Source organism: Vicugna pacos, chromosome 7 (assembly GCF_048564905.1).
Source record: "Vicugna pacos chromosome 7, VicPac4, whole genome shotgun sequence".
Taxonomy (NCBI): domain Eukaryota; kingdom Metazoa; phylum Chordata; class Mammalia; order Artiodactyla; family Camelidae; genus Vicugna; species Vicugna pacos.
In genome coordinates, this window is record NC_132993.1 from 11480887 (window position 1) to 11500132 (window position 19246).

General features: G+C 40.5%; 1 protein-coding gene and 1 long non-coding RNA gene across 7 annotated transcripts in view; one reads left to right on the plus strand and one right to left on the minus strand.

The window, feature by feature from the left end:
* Positions 1-19246, minus strand: part of AGK (acylglycerol kinase) — a 95611-nt gene that overhangs the window by 38513 nt on the left and 37852 nt on the right. For 5 of the 6 annotated variants that reach the window (XM_072964320.1, XM_072964324.1, XM_072964323.1 and 2 more), the window contains 3 exons: positions 10263-10302; positions 7372-7451; positions 1889-1964 (listed from right to left, as the gene is read on the minus strand). In XM_072964320.1, the coding sequence (XP_072820421.1) occupies positions 1889-1964; positions 7372-7451; positions 10263-10302 (196 nt within the window). Of the gene's footprint in view, positions 1-1888; positions 1965-6833; positions 6981-7371; positions 7452-10262; positions 10303-19246 lie in introns of those variants that run through there. The other variant, XM_072964325.1, reaches the window with a different exon arrangement.
* Positions 7441-8761, plus strand: LOC140697296 (uncharacterized). The gene is made up of 2 exons (XR_012074189.1): positions 7441-7699; positions 8154-8761. It is a non-coding gene; the product is annotated as an uncharacterized lncRNA (long non-coding RNA).

The following is a 19246-nucleotide window of genomic DNA, read 5'->3' on the forward strand; positions in this document are numbered from 1 at the left end:
AGACAGGGTCAAAATGTGAGAAAAATGAAATGAGCTGAAATTTGACTGAATCTACTGATACAGTCTCAAAATATTTTTAAAAAGTGGATAAAATTACAGAGAGAAACAGACAAATCCAAAATTATATTGGGATATTTTTAACACTTCTTCCTGGACAATCTATAGTCTAAAAAGAAGAAAAAAAATCAGCAAGGACATATGATTTGAGCCACTCAATTAACAGATTTGACTTCATGGACATGTACAAAACATGGTACCCAAAAATTGATACGTATTCTTTTTAGGCATACAGAAAACATTTCTGAAAACAAACCACACACTAGGCCATAAAATAAGTCTCAATAAACTTTAAAATACTGGAATTATATAGACTATATTCTTTGATCGTAATACAATTAAATCAGAAATCATTAACAAAAAGATGTGGGAAAACTTCAGATCTGGACATTATGAAAATGCCTAAATAACTCATTGGTTAAACAAAAATCATGATGAAAATTAGAAAATATTTAGAAATGAGTGATAATGAAAACATTGTATATCAAAACTTCTAGGATGCAGCTGAAGCAGCAGAGTGAAAATTAATGACATAAACATCCAAGATAAAATGTCAGAAAAGAACAGCAGAAAAACATCCAAAGAAAGTAGAATGAAAGAAACAAGACAGACAGACAAAAAATTAATGAAATAAACATAAATAAAAGGATCCACAAGCCAAAAAATGGTTCTTGGCAAGGATTAATCAAATTGATGCACCTCTCATATAGACTGGGAGAAAAAACAAAAGACAGCACATAAAAGCAATAAATAATACCAAGCATGAAAATGAGATATTACAGATGTTACAGAAATTTAAAAGAAGAGGACATTATGAAAAACTCGATGCCAATTAATTTGAAAACTTTAGATGAAATGAAGAAATTCCTTTAAAAAATTTACCTTATGAAAATTAAAGAAGAAATAGAACTTGAATACTTCTATAGCCATTAAAGAAATTTAATATACAAAAAAACAAATCCCTTCAGCTAGTTCCAGGCCCAGATGGTTTGGACTTTGCAGGAATAAATAATGTCAGTCTTAAACACCCATTCTAAGATCTCTCATACATAGAGTCTGCAACACGCACTACAGGACCTGAAATAAACGTTAGTTTTCTTCCCCTTTCTCCCTCCCCTGGAGGCAGACAACTGGAAGATCGCATCTCAGACAAGTTGAAGAAAAGAGTTCAACAGGACATAGTAAATCGGACTAATAACTCTTCAACCTCTGTGATTTAAGTGTGTAATGTTAAAAATAGGTAAACCACAGACTTACAAGCACGGTAACAGAGTGGTTTTCACCAAATATGCACAGCTATACACACACCACATACACAGCACTTAAAAGTCAACAAAGTGCAATCATGAGGCATCTTCTCACAATCTCTCTCACTTATTTTTGTCCCCTTTTCTTCTTACCCAAATCTCGAAAACTCTAAAGCCTTACCACTTAAAAGTCCTCACCAGAGATAATTCCCCACCAGAGAGAAAATGTTCACCTGTCCGTGGAACTACCAAGAAATCAAATTACTCAAACTTGAAGGTTTTTTTTATATTCAGGAAAAGAATTCTTACAGCTGTGACAACTTTCATCTTCCGAGAGACGACATTTCCACAGTCCTTTCAGATGAAAGGAACCAAGTTCATGCCTCCATCTAATCCTATTCTAGCAATGAAAAGCTGACAATGCTTGGAAAAAAACAAAATTATTTGACTAATTATCAGAACAAGGATTTCTCTGTTCTTGTTTTCTTAAGAGATAAGTGACTTTTGCTAAGATGTCAAGAGAAAAGGCTATGTCATAAGGAGTGGAAGCTTGGATAAAACCAACACTCTAGAGCAGTTCTCACCTTAACGACAGTCACATCCATGCCAGATAAGTGTAAAATCGGGGCAGCATTTTTTTCAAATAGAGTCCTGGCTTTGCTGTAAACAAAGGAAAAAGTACAAATATTTTAATAAGAGTTCTCAAGAGGAAAAATAAAAAGCTCAACCATCTTCTCTAGAATAAAACAAGAAACAGCCTATAGGACTCGGTTCCCTGTATTTGTTCAAGTACAGGAAGTCTAACAATGAGTAATGCATTTCTAAGGATAGGAACGTGGACTCTGTCACTCTGGGGCCTTCAGGAGTTTACCCCTCAGCTAACACAATACCTTGATCCATTTGGGATGCTTACAGTTCACAATCTAGTTCCTCTAGAGGAACAGCGTACACCACATATGGCTTCACTCAGGCAACAGTGTCTGATTCATTCAACAAGCATTTATTGAACTGCTACTGTGTGCTGGACAAGCATAAGAGCTGGGGCAACAACATGACAAGGCAGACAAAAACACCTGTAACTCAAGAGCAACACAGTTCTCTTGGAACGTATTTATACTCCAGTGGTGGACTGAGAGTGTATTTAGTCTAACATTTTTCATATGATCCAAAAGAACAGATTGAACCACAGAGAATATTGCTTCATTCTAACTCAATGGACACAAGCTTTGGAGGAGAGATATGTCATTTTTAACAATTTCAAGTACTAGGGTTATCTCCATTTCTCGAGTTTCAAACCTGTAGTGAAATCCCTAGAGAAAGAACAAAATTCTTTTTCAATAAGGCAGAATTTCTGCTGAGAAAGGAAAAAGTTCGAAATTACCTAATCTAACTATAAGATAATCAGCACCTTGTCCGAAACTCCCAGCCATGCCCTTCTGTGGGTAGCCCCAGTGCTTTGTACACACCTCCCTTAGGGACTTTCGCATTCTATGATGATTAGTGATTTCCAAGGCAGGCTTCAGGACTAGACTGGAATCATTTCAAAAAGACACACCAAACCTTATTAATCCTTGAGTCCCCAGCCTCTAGGAGTCAGACTGGCATACTCAGAAGGGACTTAGTAAGTACCTGATGAATTAATGCACATATGAATGAATGAATGAATGAATAAACCTACCCCAAATGTAGACACGTATATTCTGAGGAAAAGGAAATGAGACAACTGTGGTATCTTATAATAGCAGAAATAGCTAAACTGCTCTTAGAAGAGTTTGTGTGTTTTAAAAGTATCATACATCATTCTGGTAGTGACCCTGGTCCAGTTCAGACAAGATTCAAAAACACAGCTGGAGAATCATGGGATGCAGAAGTCTCAAAAAGTCCCCAATGGCGTGGTCTCAAAGTTGAATAAATGTTCAGTGTACCAATCAGCTGACTTGTCTTTCACCCAAATATTTTCAACTATCACATCAGAAAAAAATGAACAAAAACTAGTACTTTCAAAACAGTCAACATCAAACTTTTACATCCACATTGACCCAGTCCTCTTTCAGAAAGATTATTTTTTAATCAGTGACGCATGCTTTGACTTTCTTAAGAACAGTTTATTCTAAAAAGAGATTAAAAAGTAGCAAATGAGGAACATACATATTCATAGACCAAGTTCAACACTTTAAAAAGAAATAACTACCAAATGGCACACAAAACACAAAACATTTCTTATTATGAATTAAAACAGCAATTGAGAAGCTTGAGCAAATTTTCACAAAAGAATACTTGGAGCCAAGGGCCTATGTAAGCATATAATAAGCAAATTAAACAAATACCCTTTCCCTCTTCGATTGCTTTGAATGCTTCTTAGAATAGATGTGAAAGAATAAATGGAAATTTCTTTTTTTCCAGCTCACCATTTCTGGGGCTTAACCCAACAATAAAAGGCTGAGCTAGTGACATTGTAAAAACATTTCTCCTTGCAGGGTTGCTTTCATTACTAGGTTGATAAGGAAGGATCAGCTGGAAGTGGAACAGATACATCTCTGAGAAGCAAAATTCTGGAGAAGTCTCAATCGGCTATATTAATCACTTACAAGTCTGTAAGCTCCTCTGAGTTAAAGAAATAAGGTTTACAAAACTACAACGAGGGATCACCTCAAACTGGTCAGAACAACCATCATCAAAAAGTCTACAAATAATAAGTGCTGGAGAAGGTGTGGAGAAAAAGGTGGTGGGAATGTAAATTGGTGCAGCCACTATGGAGAACAGTATGGAGATTCCTTAAACAACTAAAAATAGACTTACCAAATGATCCAGCAATCCCACTCCTGGGCATATACCCAGAGAAAACTCTAATTTGAAAAGATACATGCACCCCAATGTTCATAACAGCACTATTTACAATAGCCAAGACATGGAAGCAAAACTAAATGTCCACCAACAGATGAATGGATAAAGAAGATGTGGTACATATGTACACACACACACACACACACACACACTGCACTATTACTCAGCCATAAAAAAGAACGAAACAATGCCATTTGCAACAATCTGGACGGACCTAGAAATGATCATACTAACTGAAGTAAGTTAGAAAAAGTAAAATATTATATATCACCTACATGTGGAATCTAAAAACTACAAATGAATTTATTTGCAAAACAGAAGCTGACTCACTGACATAAAAACAAACTTACGGTTACCAAAGGAGGAAGGGATAAATTAGGAGTATGGGATTAACAGATATACACTAATACACACAAAATAGATTTTTAAAATAAGGATTTACTGTATAGTACAGGAAACTATATTCAATATCTTGTAATAACCTAACACGGAAAAAGATCTAAAAATATATATATTTATATAACTGAATCACTTTGCTGTACACCTGAAACTAACACAATAGTGTAAATCAACTATACTTCAATTTAAAAAAAATCTGAATACTTGAGGTTTATTCACATCTTTATGTGATGCCATGGGTACAAAAATCTCTAAAAGGGAAGTGAAGACATTTTTTCCTTCTAATGTTCCATATAAAATATTGAAAAACAAGTGTTACCAGTAAGAAATATATTATTTATTATATAATTAAGGGTGAGATAGCACCAGAGTTAAATAAAAACTTTCTATACTTACAGCAATTTCCAGGTTCACGCACACTGAAAAAAGAATTACTCCTTAATGTATTATTTATTAACGCTAAATACAGTTATCTTATTTCCTTAAGCTCTTATGTAGTTTTAAACCAGTACTACATAATGAAATAGCTACATGATAAATTATAAATTATGTGCCAGAACAGAGCCAAGATGACAGAAACAGTACAAATAGTGAAATCTTTTTAAAAAGATGCTGGAGAGTTTCAGAGTGGCTGCTTCCCAGAAGCAGGCAGGGATTCACCTTGTTAAAGGGGACGATGACTTTAGAAAGAAAGACTTGCCTTCTGCTTGTAGACACAAGTATACTTTTAAACAAGAACCTACCTTTAAAAATGCAAATATACTTACATGTAAAAGTGTAAACAGAATCTAAAATATCTCCTAGAAGTAGGAACTCAAAATGACTGATTATAGCGTCAACAAACTGCCATTTATTTCATCAGAATTAGCAAGTTACTAACTTACTAGGTCTCTAAAGGAACAGGACCTAGAACAGCTGCATAAAGTAGGGAGGAGGAGGGGGCCAGGGTAGGGAGCCAGGAAAGCACGCTGTGAACCTAGCCCACAGGTCAGTGGTGACAGCAACGGCAGCTTACACTTCCTTGATCGAGTGCTAACGATGAAATGGAAAGAATGCTCAACACTTTATGGGCATTATCTCATTTAATCCTCAAGGACTAAATGGTAATTTTGATAAGGTATGTGCTATTTCTTTTCCCATTTTACAGATGAGTAAATTGAGGATTTAAGAAGTTAAGCAACTCCCACAGTATCACAGAGCAGAAAAGAGGGCACAGACCAGGTGCTTCAAACTGAGACCTAAACCCAATTCTCTGCTAGCTTCTGCCACAGGCCACCAGGGACTGTTTGGTTGTCTTGGGTATTTGGATTGTGTTGTATTAGAGCCTGTTTGGTTGTTGGTATTGTTCAGTGTTGGTTTTTTTTTTTTTTTACTTTTTTTTTTCAATGGAGGTACAGGCTTTGAGCCCAGGACCTAATACATGCTAAGCATGCACTCTACCACTGAGCTACTTCCCTCCCCCCTCCAGTGTTGGCTTTAAACAAGAATGATCAATAGGCAGATGACTGGTATGTTTATGGGGGAAGGAAGTGGCTCCAACAATGGTGGGCAAATACAATTCAATTAGGTAGAGTGATGGAGCCAATTTAGACAATCAGTAGGAAAATATTTTAAACTGCTGAATTAAAAAGAAATAAGGTGTGACTAGTCCTCTTATCTGTGAAACCACACTCACTACCTCCCTAGAAATGACTAGAGGAACTTATTTCAGAGCCCCTGTGTTTCTCTCCAGACAATATGAACGTTATTCACTTAGAAGCTGGTCCCAACTATTCCATTGTTCTTATTTTCTTAACATTATTTTACTTAGAGCTTATAGAATCCAATCTAACACAAATTTATTAATTTTCTGATCCTCAGAAAAGACAAAAAGAATCATCCTGATCATTAGGTAGAATAAAAGGTATCACTTTTTTCTCCCCCTCCATCCTTTCACTCTTACTATTTTTAAAAAATAACTTTAAATTTTAAATGAGTTCTTAAAACCATCAAAGTCTTTTTATTTCCCTTTCCTAACAATGTAAAAAAATTTTTTTTTTGCTTATGGCACTTTTTAAAAATTAAGACTTTACTTTTTAGAGCAATTTTTAGGCTTACAGTAAAAATGAGTGGAAAACAGAGTTCTCACATACGCCCTTCCCCCCTAGACACACACACACACCCCCACAGCCTCCCCTCCTGCCCCAGTGTAGTACATTTGTTACAATGCCCGAACATGGACATGTGACTATCAACCAAGGTCCCAACCTTTCTTCACATCTCAAGTCTCACGATTCCCTCACTGACCCTCCAGGCCGGCCAGACCAGTTCACATTCTGTCCTGGGACATAGGAGGGACCTAGGAGGGGCTCCTGTCTCCAGGCCCCAGCCCCACGGGCCATTTCCTCAGTCGGGAAGACTGAGTGTTCTCCCTCGACTGGCCTCCAAGACCGAGCTCACCGTTAACTCTTTTGGGAAGGAATGTTTCTGACTTCACAAGGCCACAGTGCTCTCCGCCACCCTGTCACAGAGATGACCTCATAATTTACATCACGGCAGCAGAATCTGTTCCCAAGGGGGCTACCACCAAGCAGGTAAGACTGAGTTGAGAGTGTTAATTCTGAAATACTTATTAAACTTCAGTTAGACAAGTCGGCTAAGCACCAGTTAGCTTTACAGTTTTAGCCCATTAACCGTTATTTCTATACTGTAATCGAATCTTATTGCAACAAGAGGACTGAACCTAGTTCTGCCAATTTTAAACAATCCAACCAGCTGCCTGATACTCTGTGACTCTTTTCCCCTTAGAAAAGCCGAATATATAACAAATCACAAACTGAACTACCCTTTGCAAGCCGCAGGATTGAGAAAGACGGTTGCTTTCTTCACTTGTGCATTGGGCGGAATAAGTTGATTTCCAAACACCTAAAACAGAAAAAAGACAAGTTTTAAGTGAATGTCCTTTTATTGAGTTAGTGATCACATATATTCTCTCATTCCAAAAGAATTTACTTCCAGCACATATAGTGTCTACCTCTGTGGAAACAATGTTCTTTCATGATTTCATATTGGCACCACCACCATAAACAACTACATAAAATGCTCCATTATTTAATGAAAATAAGCTGAAATTTGTATTGTAGTAGAAAGCCTGCTTCGTTCATATATTAAAGGTAAGTAACTTTTCTTTTCTCCTAAGATCTGGCCAGGTTGTTGTTTTCTTTTTTTCCCCCCTTAACAGAAGCACTGGGGATTGAACCCTGGACCTCATGCATGCCAAGCAGGTGCTCTACCATGGAGCTATACCCCCCAACCCCATGGCTAGGTTTATTATAACCAGTAAGGCCATATTCTGTCACAAGGGAAGTTTAATTTGTCTTTAGTTTGCAGAATATAATCTTTTTTCCTTCAACTTATCACTAAAGCTTATTCATGAAGGATCTTTGTGTTACCAATTAATATTCACATTTTTATACATGTGAAAAATCAATCTAATATTCTATTTGCCTCTTCTCCGCAATCTTGTATAACTAAACAGCATCAAATGATACAGGAAAAGAAGTGTAATTAATATTTACTAAGCACCTAGTATTTGCCGCTTCCACACATATTATTCTTGGTTCACAGAAATCAAGGAGGTATTCAACAGTCCCATTTTGATCGCTGAGAAAGCCAAGATTCAGAAAGATGAAGTCATTCAAAGTCAAAGCATTAATAAATTACAAGCCTAGAATTTATCTCTCTCTAACTCCAGAACCCAAACTTTGACTCCATCAGCTCTAAAGAGCAGATAAAGGATGAGGCAGAGTGAAGATGCACAGAGGACTAGATGTCGGGAGAAATAATGGGAGCTACTGCTGTTCCACCTGGATTGAAGAAGATGGTCAACAAAAAGAATGAGAATAGGAAAACACTGAAGAAAGCAAAATTTCAACTCTGGTGATGAGGAGCAGGTCTGGGCCAAGAAGGCAGCACTCAAGTACAGAAGCACAGAGTAAAGAGAGGAGAAGAATGAAAGTTATACCAAGATTTTTCTTAAGTGACTCCAACTCTACCCTCTCCCGACAGTCCACTGGGATCCCTTTCTCACCACTATTTCTTGCTTTAAAAACACTTCTATTTCTGAAGACTCCAGAAGGATGTACCATTTCTTTGTAAAAAGTTTCTGGTACATTGTTTCTACTCTGCTTTCAATCTTACTGAGTTAGACCTTAACATCTTGCTCCCAAATCTCTATATATTGTAATTTGTTCTTTTCCTAGCCATGTTATTTCTGGAATTCAGCCAGAAATGATTTCATTAACTTGGCAGATTCCAGACCTCCAGCTCCAGCTTATTCCTCCTGGTCCTGGGTGCTTAGCCTCCAGAATTCCCTCCCACCTGCAACTCAGGTCTCGGGTTGACAGTCGATTAAGGAGTTTTTATGAGATTACAATGAGGTGAGTTTATGTGAGATTTAAAAAAAATCATATTCTTTCAAGAATTTAGACTGAAAAGGGAAGGACACAGACAGGAAAAGTGACTAGAGGCAGGAGGCTATAAGGATGAAGTAACTCCCTTTCTCCAGCTGGAAGGAGCTAAGTGCGCACTGGGAAGTGGAGAATGAGAACTGCGGGAAGAGGTAAATGAATGCAAGAAAGGAAGTAACTCAAGGAACAGAGTCCCTGAAACAGTAAGAGGAGATGGAATTCAGAACAGGTGGAGGCATTCACTTTGCACAAGAAAGGGAGTAACACTGACCACTTTTCCTTCAATCCCCTCTCCAGAGGATTTTCCAGTTGTTCATGGAAAATTAGCTTGGGGTAAAGATCACCTCAAATTTAACATTAACATTTATTTGAGTTGATTTCCAGAACATCTTAGAGCCACATGGGATTAAAACAAATCAAAAAAGTAATCAAATTCTTAAAACACAGATTTAGAACAGTTAGAGGATCACCGAAGAGAGGAATTTGTTAATAGTAACTGTTGTCATTGTCATCCAGAAAAACATCTCAGAAACAAACATGAGGTCTGCCACCCATCTCTCTTACTAATTCATCATGCCTTGGTCATTTTTCATTTCACGTTTCTTCTCTGGTATTTCTGACATAAGCTTAAATGACATATAACAATAAGGCAACTCAGTCATGTCAATTCATCTGCAAGGTATAATGTACACATTTGGAGGGGAGGGAAGAACAAAAATGTGGCTTTGAACTTGAAAGGATTTACAATTCTACTGTAACTAATATGACTAGATGTATGAATATTTAAGTGCAATATCGTGGGACTGAGATTAACGCACAGGGTATGAATCAACTGCACTAAAGAGACCGGCTTTGAAAACATGAATCAATAGTTTTAAGAAGATTTGACTTTGAGAGGTAACACCTGCTCTGAACTGATATCCTTGGGGGTTGTCCGGATTAGGGGTGATTCGGGGTTTAGCCAGATCTTCAGGGACAACCACCAGAGCTCCCAGAGCTCCCATCAGTCCAGCCATGTGTTCTTAGGATTAATCCAAAAGCAAACAAGTCGAAAGGGGTGGGCGTTAGAACTGCTCTTCACCAGATGGCTAACTTCCTCAACTTCTATTCAGAGTTGGCTCTCCGCCTGATTCATCCCCTGATAGTGGGGGGAAAAATAGCCAAACTGCACTGATGCAGGGCGCTGTGCGAGTCCCCTGGAACAGCCCGAGTCTCTGCACAGTGGAGATAAGGCGGGTTTTCATTGTTTCACATGAAACGGCATTACCTGAGCTTCTTGACAGGCTGCTCTCCTTAGGAGGTTATCACTAGCAAAGTAAACAAAAGAGAATGAACATTAGCTTTATTAAGTAGGTTAAGAGCCAAACAAATAGTCGTCATTTTAAAAATATGTATAACACTTCCCTATAAAATACTCCAGTGAAAGTTTCCTAAAGATCTGTCACAAATCATGGGCACATTGGAAAAATAATGTCTCCGAATGTAATCCTGGGTTAACTGTTTCCATATGATGGGAGGCAGAATAACCCCCCTCCCCCTGAGATGTCCACATCCTAATCTCCAGAACCTGAGAACGTCACCTCGTGGCGGCAAAAGGGATTCTACAGATGTGATTAAGTCTGGAGACAGAGAGATAGCCCTGGATTATGCAGGTGGACCAAATGAATCACAGGGGTCCTTAACAGCAGAGAAACTTCAGTAGCAAATACGACCCATGCAAGGACGGTCAGAAAGATTCAACCTTGCTGGCTCTGAAGATGGAAGGAGGCCATAAGTTAAGGAATGTTAGTACCCTCTACGAACTGTTAAGGCAAGCAAGTGGGTTCTCCCCAGGGCCTCCAGAAGGAATCCTGTCCTTGCTGACACCTTGATTTTAGCCCAGTGAGACCTGTGTTGTCCCACTAACCCACAGAACTGTAAGATAATAAATTTGTGTTGTGTTAAACCACTGAGTCGGTGGCAATTTGTCAGGGCAGCAATAGAGAACTAATGCACATACCCTGCATTTTTCTTATCCAAGAGAAATTACTCAGGTCATTTGCCAGAAATAAATGTGATGTGTAGTCGCTCCTGCTAGTGCTTTATCTAAAGCTCTTATTTTCTTTGATATCATAGTCAGATGCTCAGTTAGATCATAAATGGAAAGTCTGGGCAGGAGGCAAAATTTTGGATGCAAAAGTGAAAATGTTCTATCAGGATATGTTCGTCTATTTAGCATAAAGCTTTCTAAAATGTGTTTGTGCCACTTACTCCTTAAGAGCACTTGAAATGGCTGACTGCCTACAGGTTCCAGAACCTTCTCCTTGTGAGGCTATTCTAATGCATGCTGCTGGCGCTGCTAAGATCAAACCTTCAAGCTGGTTAGCAACAGTTAAGAAAACAAGTACCCAGAAAACATGACCCATAAACAATTTATAGAAAAGAATGAAAAGGAGAAAAGGGTTATTTCACTTAAATTTTGTGTCTAGACCCTTCTCATAACATCAAAGGCTTTGAATTTTGCATTTTTCCACTAATTCAAATCTAATTTTGATATTGAAGTTTGGACTAAAAAATTAAACAATGTTTTGCTTTTTTGCCAAAGTTGCAGTCCAAGACTAGAGATTGTCCTTCCACAGCCAGGCTGGAGGACGACCCCTGGATTTCACAGAGCTGTCACCTTCAATAAAAGCACTATCTAAGGGGAAGTATCTGTGCGGCCCACCTGAAGAGCAATGACAATGTCCCATTAAAATTATAACGACACCAGTACTGCGAAAGCACGTGCTGTTCTATTAGGAAGTCTGCAGGGGCACCCTCACCCGAGACGTCTAGCCCACGAGGCGCCTTTACTGTCAGGCTCAGTCCCCTTGCTTGAATGACACGGCCCCACTCCTACCGTGTGGCCAAAGGGATCCTACAAGCTCCTCGCCTCTCCTCCACCCGAGAGTCACAAAGATTCACGTTTGCTCATCTCTTCCCACGCCTCTCCACCAACTGCTCTCTGAGAATTATTCCAACATCAACAAGATACACACACACACACACACACAAGATAAGGTAAATTCAGGGTACAAACCAGTAAAATATTTTTAAATAATTAACATGTCAATGACCCTTTAGAGCTGACCGGATGCCTCACACCCAGGACCTTCTATCCAGTGATGAGGTAAATTACGGAGGCCTCAGTAACCACTAGAGCATAAAATAAAACTCAGTTCCTTGGAGTCACCGAGCATTGTCACTGGGTTCCCCTGGACTGGGTTAGTCCTCAGTTTAGCTCCCAGACTGCCCTGAGGTTACTACTTCCAGCCTCACATGACTGCCTTCCTCCAACCACTTGTTTTTCCCGTGGACAGAATGACCTGTGCCTCCAATCTCTTATCTTACAAAGCCACAATGCGGATTATCCTGCACAAATATATGCTTCCATAAAAGCTGAGTGCCTGTCTCTACATCCGTGCCCATTTCCCCCGGCCAGCTCCTCCTTCCACTACCGACAGGCCTCTGAAGGTGCCAGGCTCCTCTGGGTCATTAGGAAACACCACCTTCCTTCCTGCACTTGCGTCACACTGATGCCTGTGGACCCAAAGAAAACAGAAAAGAGCATAGCCCCAAACATACAAGCATATGGGTAGCACCTTGGATCACTTTTTCCTAAATTCTTTTTTGCTAGAGGTAAAATTTTGATGGTTAACGTGTGATTAAGTCTATCCTTAAAGATCTCAGCTCTCTTGAGCCCACTAATACTGCTTGATTTATCAGCATGTTATTCAAAATCAGAAGATTTTTCTGATAGTCAATTCCCTGGATTTTAATGTGCCAAATGGAATACGTATGCTGTCACAGCCACCTGTGAGAAAGCCAAGAGAGTACCGATTTAGAAACGACAAAAGAAATCCTCATTATAATCACACCTCATTTTTTTAAATATCAAAAATGGTATTAACCAACTGGATCATGCTCTCTGAACCAAACCGTTCCTAAAAATCAACGATATCCTCAAAGAAGAAAATGCTTCTGCCACTGACATATTCTGATGGTCTACAGCAAGCTCTGAAAACTATTTCAAAAAAGAAATTCCAAAAATGTTTTCTGTCATGTCAGCATTGCTGGAATAAAAAAGAAAATAACTTAAAATTCACAGAGCAACTACCTCATGCCAGATACTCTGCAGTTGTTTTCACAAACCTTTCATCTTTGTAACAACCTTGCAAGGCAGGCTTTATACTCTCATTTTACAGATGAGGAAGTTGAGGCTCAGAGAAAGAAACTGACTTGCCCAAGATTACAGTGTTATTAAGTGCTAGAGCTGGGTTTCAAACTCATACCAACCTAACCCCACAGTAAATGCTTTTTCTTCCTAATTTCAGACAATACTGAATGGGCAACACTCCTTCGGATGTATACTTTATAGCACATTTATTACATCTATCAAATTTCTTCCTAGTCTCATGTATTATAATTTTGAAAATTTACATTCACATAATGTTTTGCATAAGTTCAGGTGCAATAAAGCTCCCAAAAGTAATCGGTGGAACAAATCTGTTGAACATAAAATGCCGAGTACAGGACCATGAACAAGATTAGATCCTGACCTAAAGAAGTTTGGGATCCAGTGACAAAGAACGGCTCTTGGTAAATATCAGTGACATCGTAAAGGACGCGTTTCCTGATAAATAATATGCCAGGCACTGTGCTCGGTGTCTATGATATACTGGTGAATAGCCCAACACCCCCCGTCCTCATGAAGTTTACAGTTTAGAAAGGAAGAAAGACAATCTGACAGGCAACCTCAAGGTGGTTTGACTTTTACAAGCTCCACAAAAGGGACACAGAAGAGGGGTATTTAAGTTAGTCTAGAAGGAATTAGAGAAGACTTCTTATGGGAAGTGACGCCGAATTTGAGATCTAGGGGAGAAATGAAGGTAGCTAGGCAAAAATTAGGAGGAGAATGTAAGCTGAGGAAAGAGCAGGTGAAGAGCTTGCAAGTGAGAGGTGACAACCAAGGCAGGAAACGAAAGCAATCAGGACAGCTGCAGCAGCCTGCGGGGCGGGGCAGGGTACCGGCTAGGCCACCAAGAGCCTTTCCACCTATTTAAGGAATTTGGATTTTATCCTGAGGGACACAAGAAACCGTTAATGAGTTTTAAAATGGGCTGGACTTAACAGGGTAGAAGGGCTCTTCTGGTTGCAGCTTCAAGAAGGCAAAGGTCAAAGGTAAGACTGAATCCAGGGAGACCAGAGAGGGTTCTTCAGGAATGGAGGTCAGCGGTGATGAGGACTAGAACCAGGATGGCGGCAGTGAGGACGGAGAAAAGGCAGATTCAGCAGATATTTAGGAGGTAAGTGTTAGGCCCGGCTTGTGGGAATTTAAGGGAAGGGACGGCTCACAGATGGTGCCAGCATTTCTGCCTGAGCCTTCTGGTGGCAGGGAGTGGAAGGCGGTACCGTTCACAGGGATGGACGGCAGTCGGGGACACAGGCTGAGGAGAGAGGAGGCTGAGTCGTCTTGGATCAGCCAATCTGAGATGGCAGTGGAGAGTCCAGGCAGAAGCAGCCAGGGGACAGCTGAAAATACACATCTGGAACAGCAGGCAGTCATCTCGACTAAAGACACGCAAGGCAATGGGAGTGACCAGAGGGGATAAGATTCACTGTGAAAGCAGCAGCAGCAGGACAAGAGACCCGGCGCTCTGGGGCACTTGACAGAGAACACCAAGTGAATCTCAAGAAACTGAGACTGCGCCTCATTTGAAAGCCAGAGAGAAATGCGGTGGATTAGTGAGGAAAAGTTAAGCACCCTTTTCCTTATCTCCCATCACACCCTTGATGCTGCCTCTGCTCTAGACAAGCTGCATGTTTTGCTGCTCCTAAAAAACACCATGAACTTTACTTTTCCCCTCTGAGGACTTGATCATTTTATCCTCTCACCCTTAAAAAAAAAAATAGAAGGCCTAGCAATACCACGCACGCCCTTACCCCACCACACACAACACTGCTTGTCCTATCTTTCTAAGCGTCTTGGAGTCATGGATAATTCACCGTCTTCTCTTCCACAGCACAGGCTCGTACAGATAAAAGATACTCAATAAATAACCGTTAAATAAGTAAGTGGCAAATGTTTGAACAGGAGAGACTGACTCACTGCGCTCAGACAAGCAGACTTTGTCCTGGAGGTTAAACTGAAGGTTACTCTTCGTAGGGGTACCTGGCATTCTCGAATCAAGAGATCACCTGGGATGCTGCTTCAGTGTCTTTCCCACCACAGGGCAACAGGAGGACCCACTGCGGTTCAACACAGGTGAGGAGGGAGAACTCCCAACAGCGCCGTGGGAACTTCACTGGATCAGGAAGACACCAAGAATGTGTGTGTGCGCGTGCGTATATTTGGGGGAGAGGGTAATCGAACTACTACCTTCTAAAAAGGCTAAGTGAGGAGCAACTTTTGGTACAGCAGGAAGCACCACAGGAACTGTCCCAGTGGCTGAATTTGGTGTCAAAGAAATTTCAGACTGCTAATGGGTCAAGAATCAGAATGTGAACCAAAGACCCTGTTACCAGAAAAAAAAGAAAAATAGGTACCATATATACATGCCAAGCCCATGCTCTTTCCACTGCCTCATGCTGTCTCCTGAGAGAACTCAAGTTCAACACAATTTAAAAGAGGTGCTACAAAATGCAGTCATATCCAAAAGGGTCCCTGAAGTACTGAATGTAAAAATGTGGGTTGTTTGACAGAAAGAATTTAGAAGCTTCTGGATTAGAAAATGAAAAAAATTTGCTGATGTCACGCTGCCTGAGGCTTTAAAAGAATAAGAACATGCCTGCTACCTCAGGAAATGGGATGCTCTCAATTTATTCTGGGCCATAAATGTTTTATTTATTACTTTAGGACTGCAAAATAAGATAAGTTGTTATTTCAATAACAACTCTACATGGAGAGAAAAATCACACTGATCCATCCTATTTCCCAAAAAAAGATATTTCCCACTATAGTCTAGAGGCAAATTGTACAGCAATTTCTACCACCAGCTTTTCCCTTGGTGCATACAAACGGAGTTTTTTGCTTTACACAAAACAGATATCAAGTTTGGATGTTTCTACCAACGACTTCAACTTATCTAAGCCTCCTAGAATAATGAATGATTATATTGCAGTGGTGGTACCCCCTGGCTGCCAGCAGGGGTTGAGTGGAAATGGAAGCAAAGATGAAAATGAACCTGAGAGAACTGACTGGTGCGCAGGAGGGGAGGGAGAGCTTCTTCAAACTACACAGCCCACCGAAGCAGGCACCGGCTGCCGCAGTGAGCCCCTGCCACACGCGGGACAGTGCTGACTGTCTCTGCCCAGGAGAGCTTCTGCCACACGCGGGACAGTGCTATCTCTGCCCTAGAGAAAGGCGCATGACCTAGCAGGAAGCAATGCAGCCCCTAAAGAACAATGCTTGATCTTTGGGGCCTGAAGAATGTTCATTTGGATAGAAGAGAACGGGTAGTGTGTTGGTTAGAAACCCCTAGAGAACAATGAAAACAGTAATGATTTTTAAAAGGATTTTAGGGCCCTCTGGTCTGTTCTTCCCATGTAACCAAGTACGGTATCTCCTCCTGCTCTCCAGGTCTCCCATGATGTGCTACCTGCTACTTAGGAAATTTGTATCTTCTTATCTCTCTCCAGCACAAAGAGATAAAGAACGTCATGAAAGAATAAAAGGGTCAGGAAGAAATCCTGTTGATAACCATGTATTAAGTGGTGACAGTCTTCATTTCAGTGCCCCTTAGAGCACCAGAGAGGAGAGAAAATGAGGGTCACAAAGGTAATCAATTCCACTAATGCCTGTTCCATCCAACACAGGCATAAACTCCATCACCTCTGTTGCTGATGGTGGGAAGTTTAGCAAAAATAACAAAAAAAAGTTGAGGGTGGGGGTTATAGCTCAGTGGTAGAGTGCGTGCTTGGCCATGCATAAGGTTATGGGTTCAATATCCAGTGCCTCTGTTAAGGGAAAAAAAATTTAAAAAAAAAGTTAACAAAGCCCATTAGCAAATGTAAAGGACAAGTGTACGGCTCCCTTCTGGACTAGCAGAAGTAGACCAAACGTGCGTTCAGGAATGCTGAGGTCAAATGGTACCTTCTGGGTAGCTTTCTTTACTTGGTGGTGTATTTAACAATGCAACAGTCAACATTTTTAATAATAATAAAAGCAAGCCAAGAACATTTTCCCAAGACTGTATTTGTGAAAACAGAAAAGGAGGGAAGGAGGAAGGGAGGGAGTTGTCAAGTCCATAGTTTGCAAGAATGAGTAAGTCAGCACTGAAATGAAAAGTCCAGAGAAAACATCTTTTCTGAGGAACAAGCTCATGCAAAAGGGACTGCAGTATCTTGTCTTCAGTAAAGTCAGTCCTCCTAGGGGGGCCTCTGCCAAAATACGACTTACCCCGTCTAGTACATAAGGTGTGTGATTTACCCCAGAGATATAAATAAGTATGCCCCTATTTAACCACGGCTTCCTGAATATTTACACCAATTTCCAAATCTACAATCCCCGTTTTTACTATCTTTATTTCTTCGTCAAAGTGTTAAAGCCCTACAGAAACCTGGTAAGCAAAATGCCTTTCATAAGGCGCCCAAGCCCAAGTTCCATTCCCTGCAATTTACATTTTTAAGGCTGGGCAAGGCCTTAGAAATTAACTAGCCCAGTGCTTTTTGACCTCCCCCCACACAGCCGGATCCCCATCAATCCAACAACATCACAATGTCTCGTGAGCAGCAAAGTTCACTGCAGCAGCGATTTCTCATTTGGGCAGTGAGATACACACCCCTCCCCAAGGAGCACATGTAGTTCTAATCCCGTTTCTCTAAACCCCTAAACACGATCCTGGTATGTTCACTTACACAGGGAATCCTTCAACAGCGCCATCTCCCTTGAGCTCCTAAAAAATAACCAACTGATCTAGTCTGAGAAATTCCAGCCTGGGGATCTGCCTACCATTAAGAGAGAAGAGACGCAAAGACTGAGCACTAGAACTTAAGCCTTCTCATTCTCAACACAGCATTTTTTCTCTTAATACTCTGCTTCCACTCTGTTCTCTAAGGACATTCCCAAATGACACGAAAAGCAGGCAAGAAAGCTCTGGCCACTGCTTCATCACAAATGCAGGCATACGCCTTCACTATGGTCACCTTGAGTCACGATTTATCGCTGTAGTGACTATCATCTGCCAGTAGGCTTAGGAAAAAGTCCAACTACATCTAACCCCACTCTTTCTTTATTCATTAATTCACACTTAATAGCCAGTCAAAGACCTGATCTCTGCCCTCAACAGGAAGGCCCCATCTGTAAGAACAGCCAGCAGCTGCACGGAGCCCCAGCTGAGTTTCTTCTTTCCTTCTCACTCTCTGAATACAGAAATCCAAACACACCTTCTTCTGCTCTTATCTGTTCCCAGCCATTCTGTCTATATTTACATGTACTTACATGGAACAAGCCACTACTTGTAAATATTTCAAGCTCCTTCTGATTTCTTGGATTTTCTCCACACAACTTGTTCCTTCTCCAATTGAGGACAGAAAAGTACTTAATGAAAACGGCATCCCCTGAAGGCTCCTCTCACATAATAAACTGACCATTCTGGTCTGTTCTGTAGAACTTTTCATCACCCAGAGAGATGGAAATGGGTTCTGCAGTATATTCCCCGCTTCTGTTGACCGAGAGAAATAGAAGCGGCAGAAGGCTGAATCTTCTCTCTTCCTCCTCTTAGAACATGAAATGATTCTATTTTCACCCTCTTACTCTAGCCTCGGCTTTCCATAAAATACTGATTTCCTACTCTGCCGTCCTAATACTCACAGGAGCTGAGCTCTGCGGGCTGGCGGGCTGGCGGGCTGGCTGCTAGGTCAGGCTCAAGTGCAGACTTTGGCTGCTGCTGAAAGGCATCGTTCTTTGAGCTGCTACCACCAGCCACTCCTGCAACTATTTCTACCCCGACCTAATTCTCCTCAGCATCCTGACATTCTCTTATGGTTCATTTACTTCTTCCACATTCTGCTCTTTTTTCCACCCATTCATTTTCACCCAACATGCCAGTTTCAACATTCTATACATTCTAAGCCACATACTTTTCCTCATACACAGTGAAACATTAACTTCACTAGGCAACCAAAATACTAGTTCTTTCTGTTCTATCAACCACTAGGTACTGGCATATATACACATATTGAATGTCAATTATATACAAGCTCCTCACACCTATTTCCGTAGCAAAAGAAAAG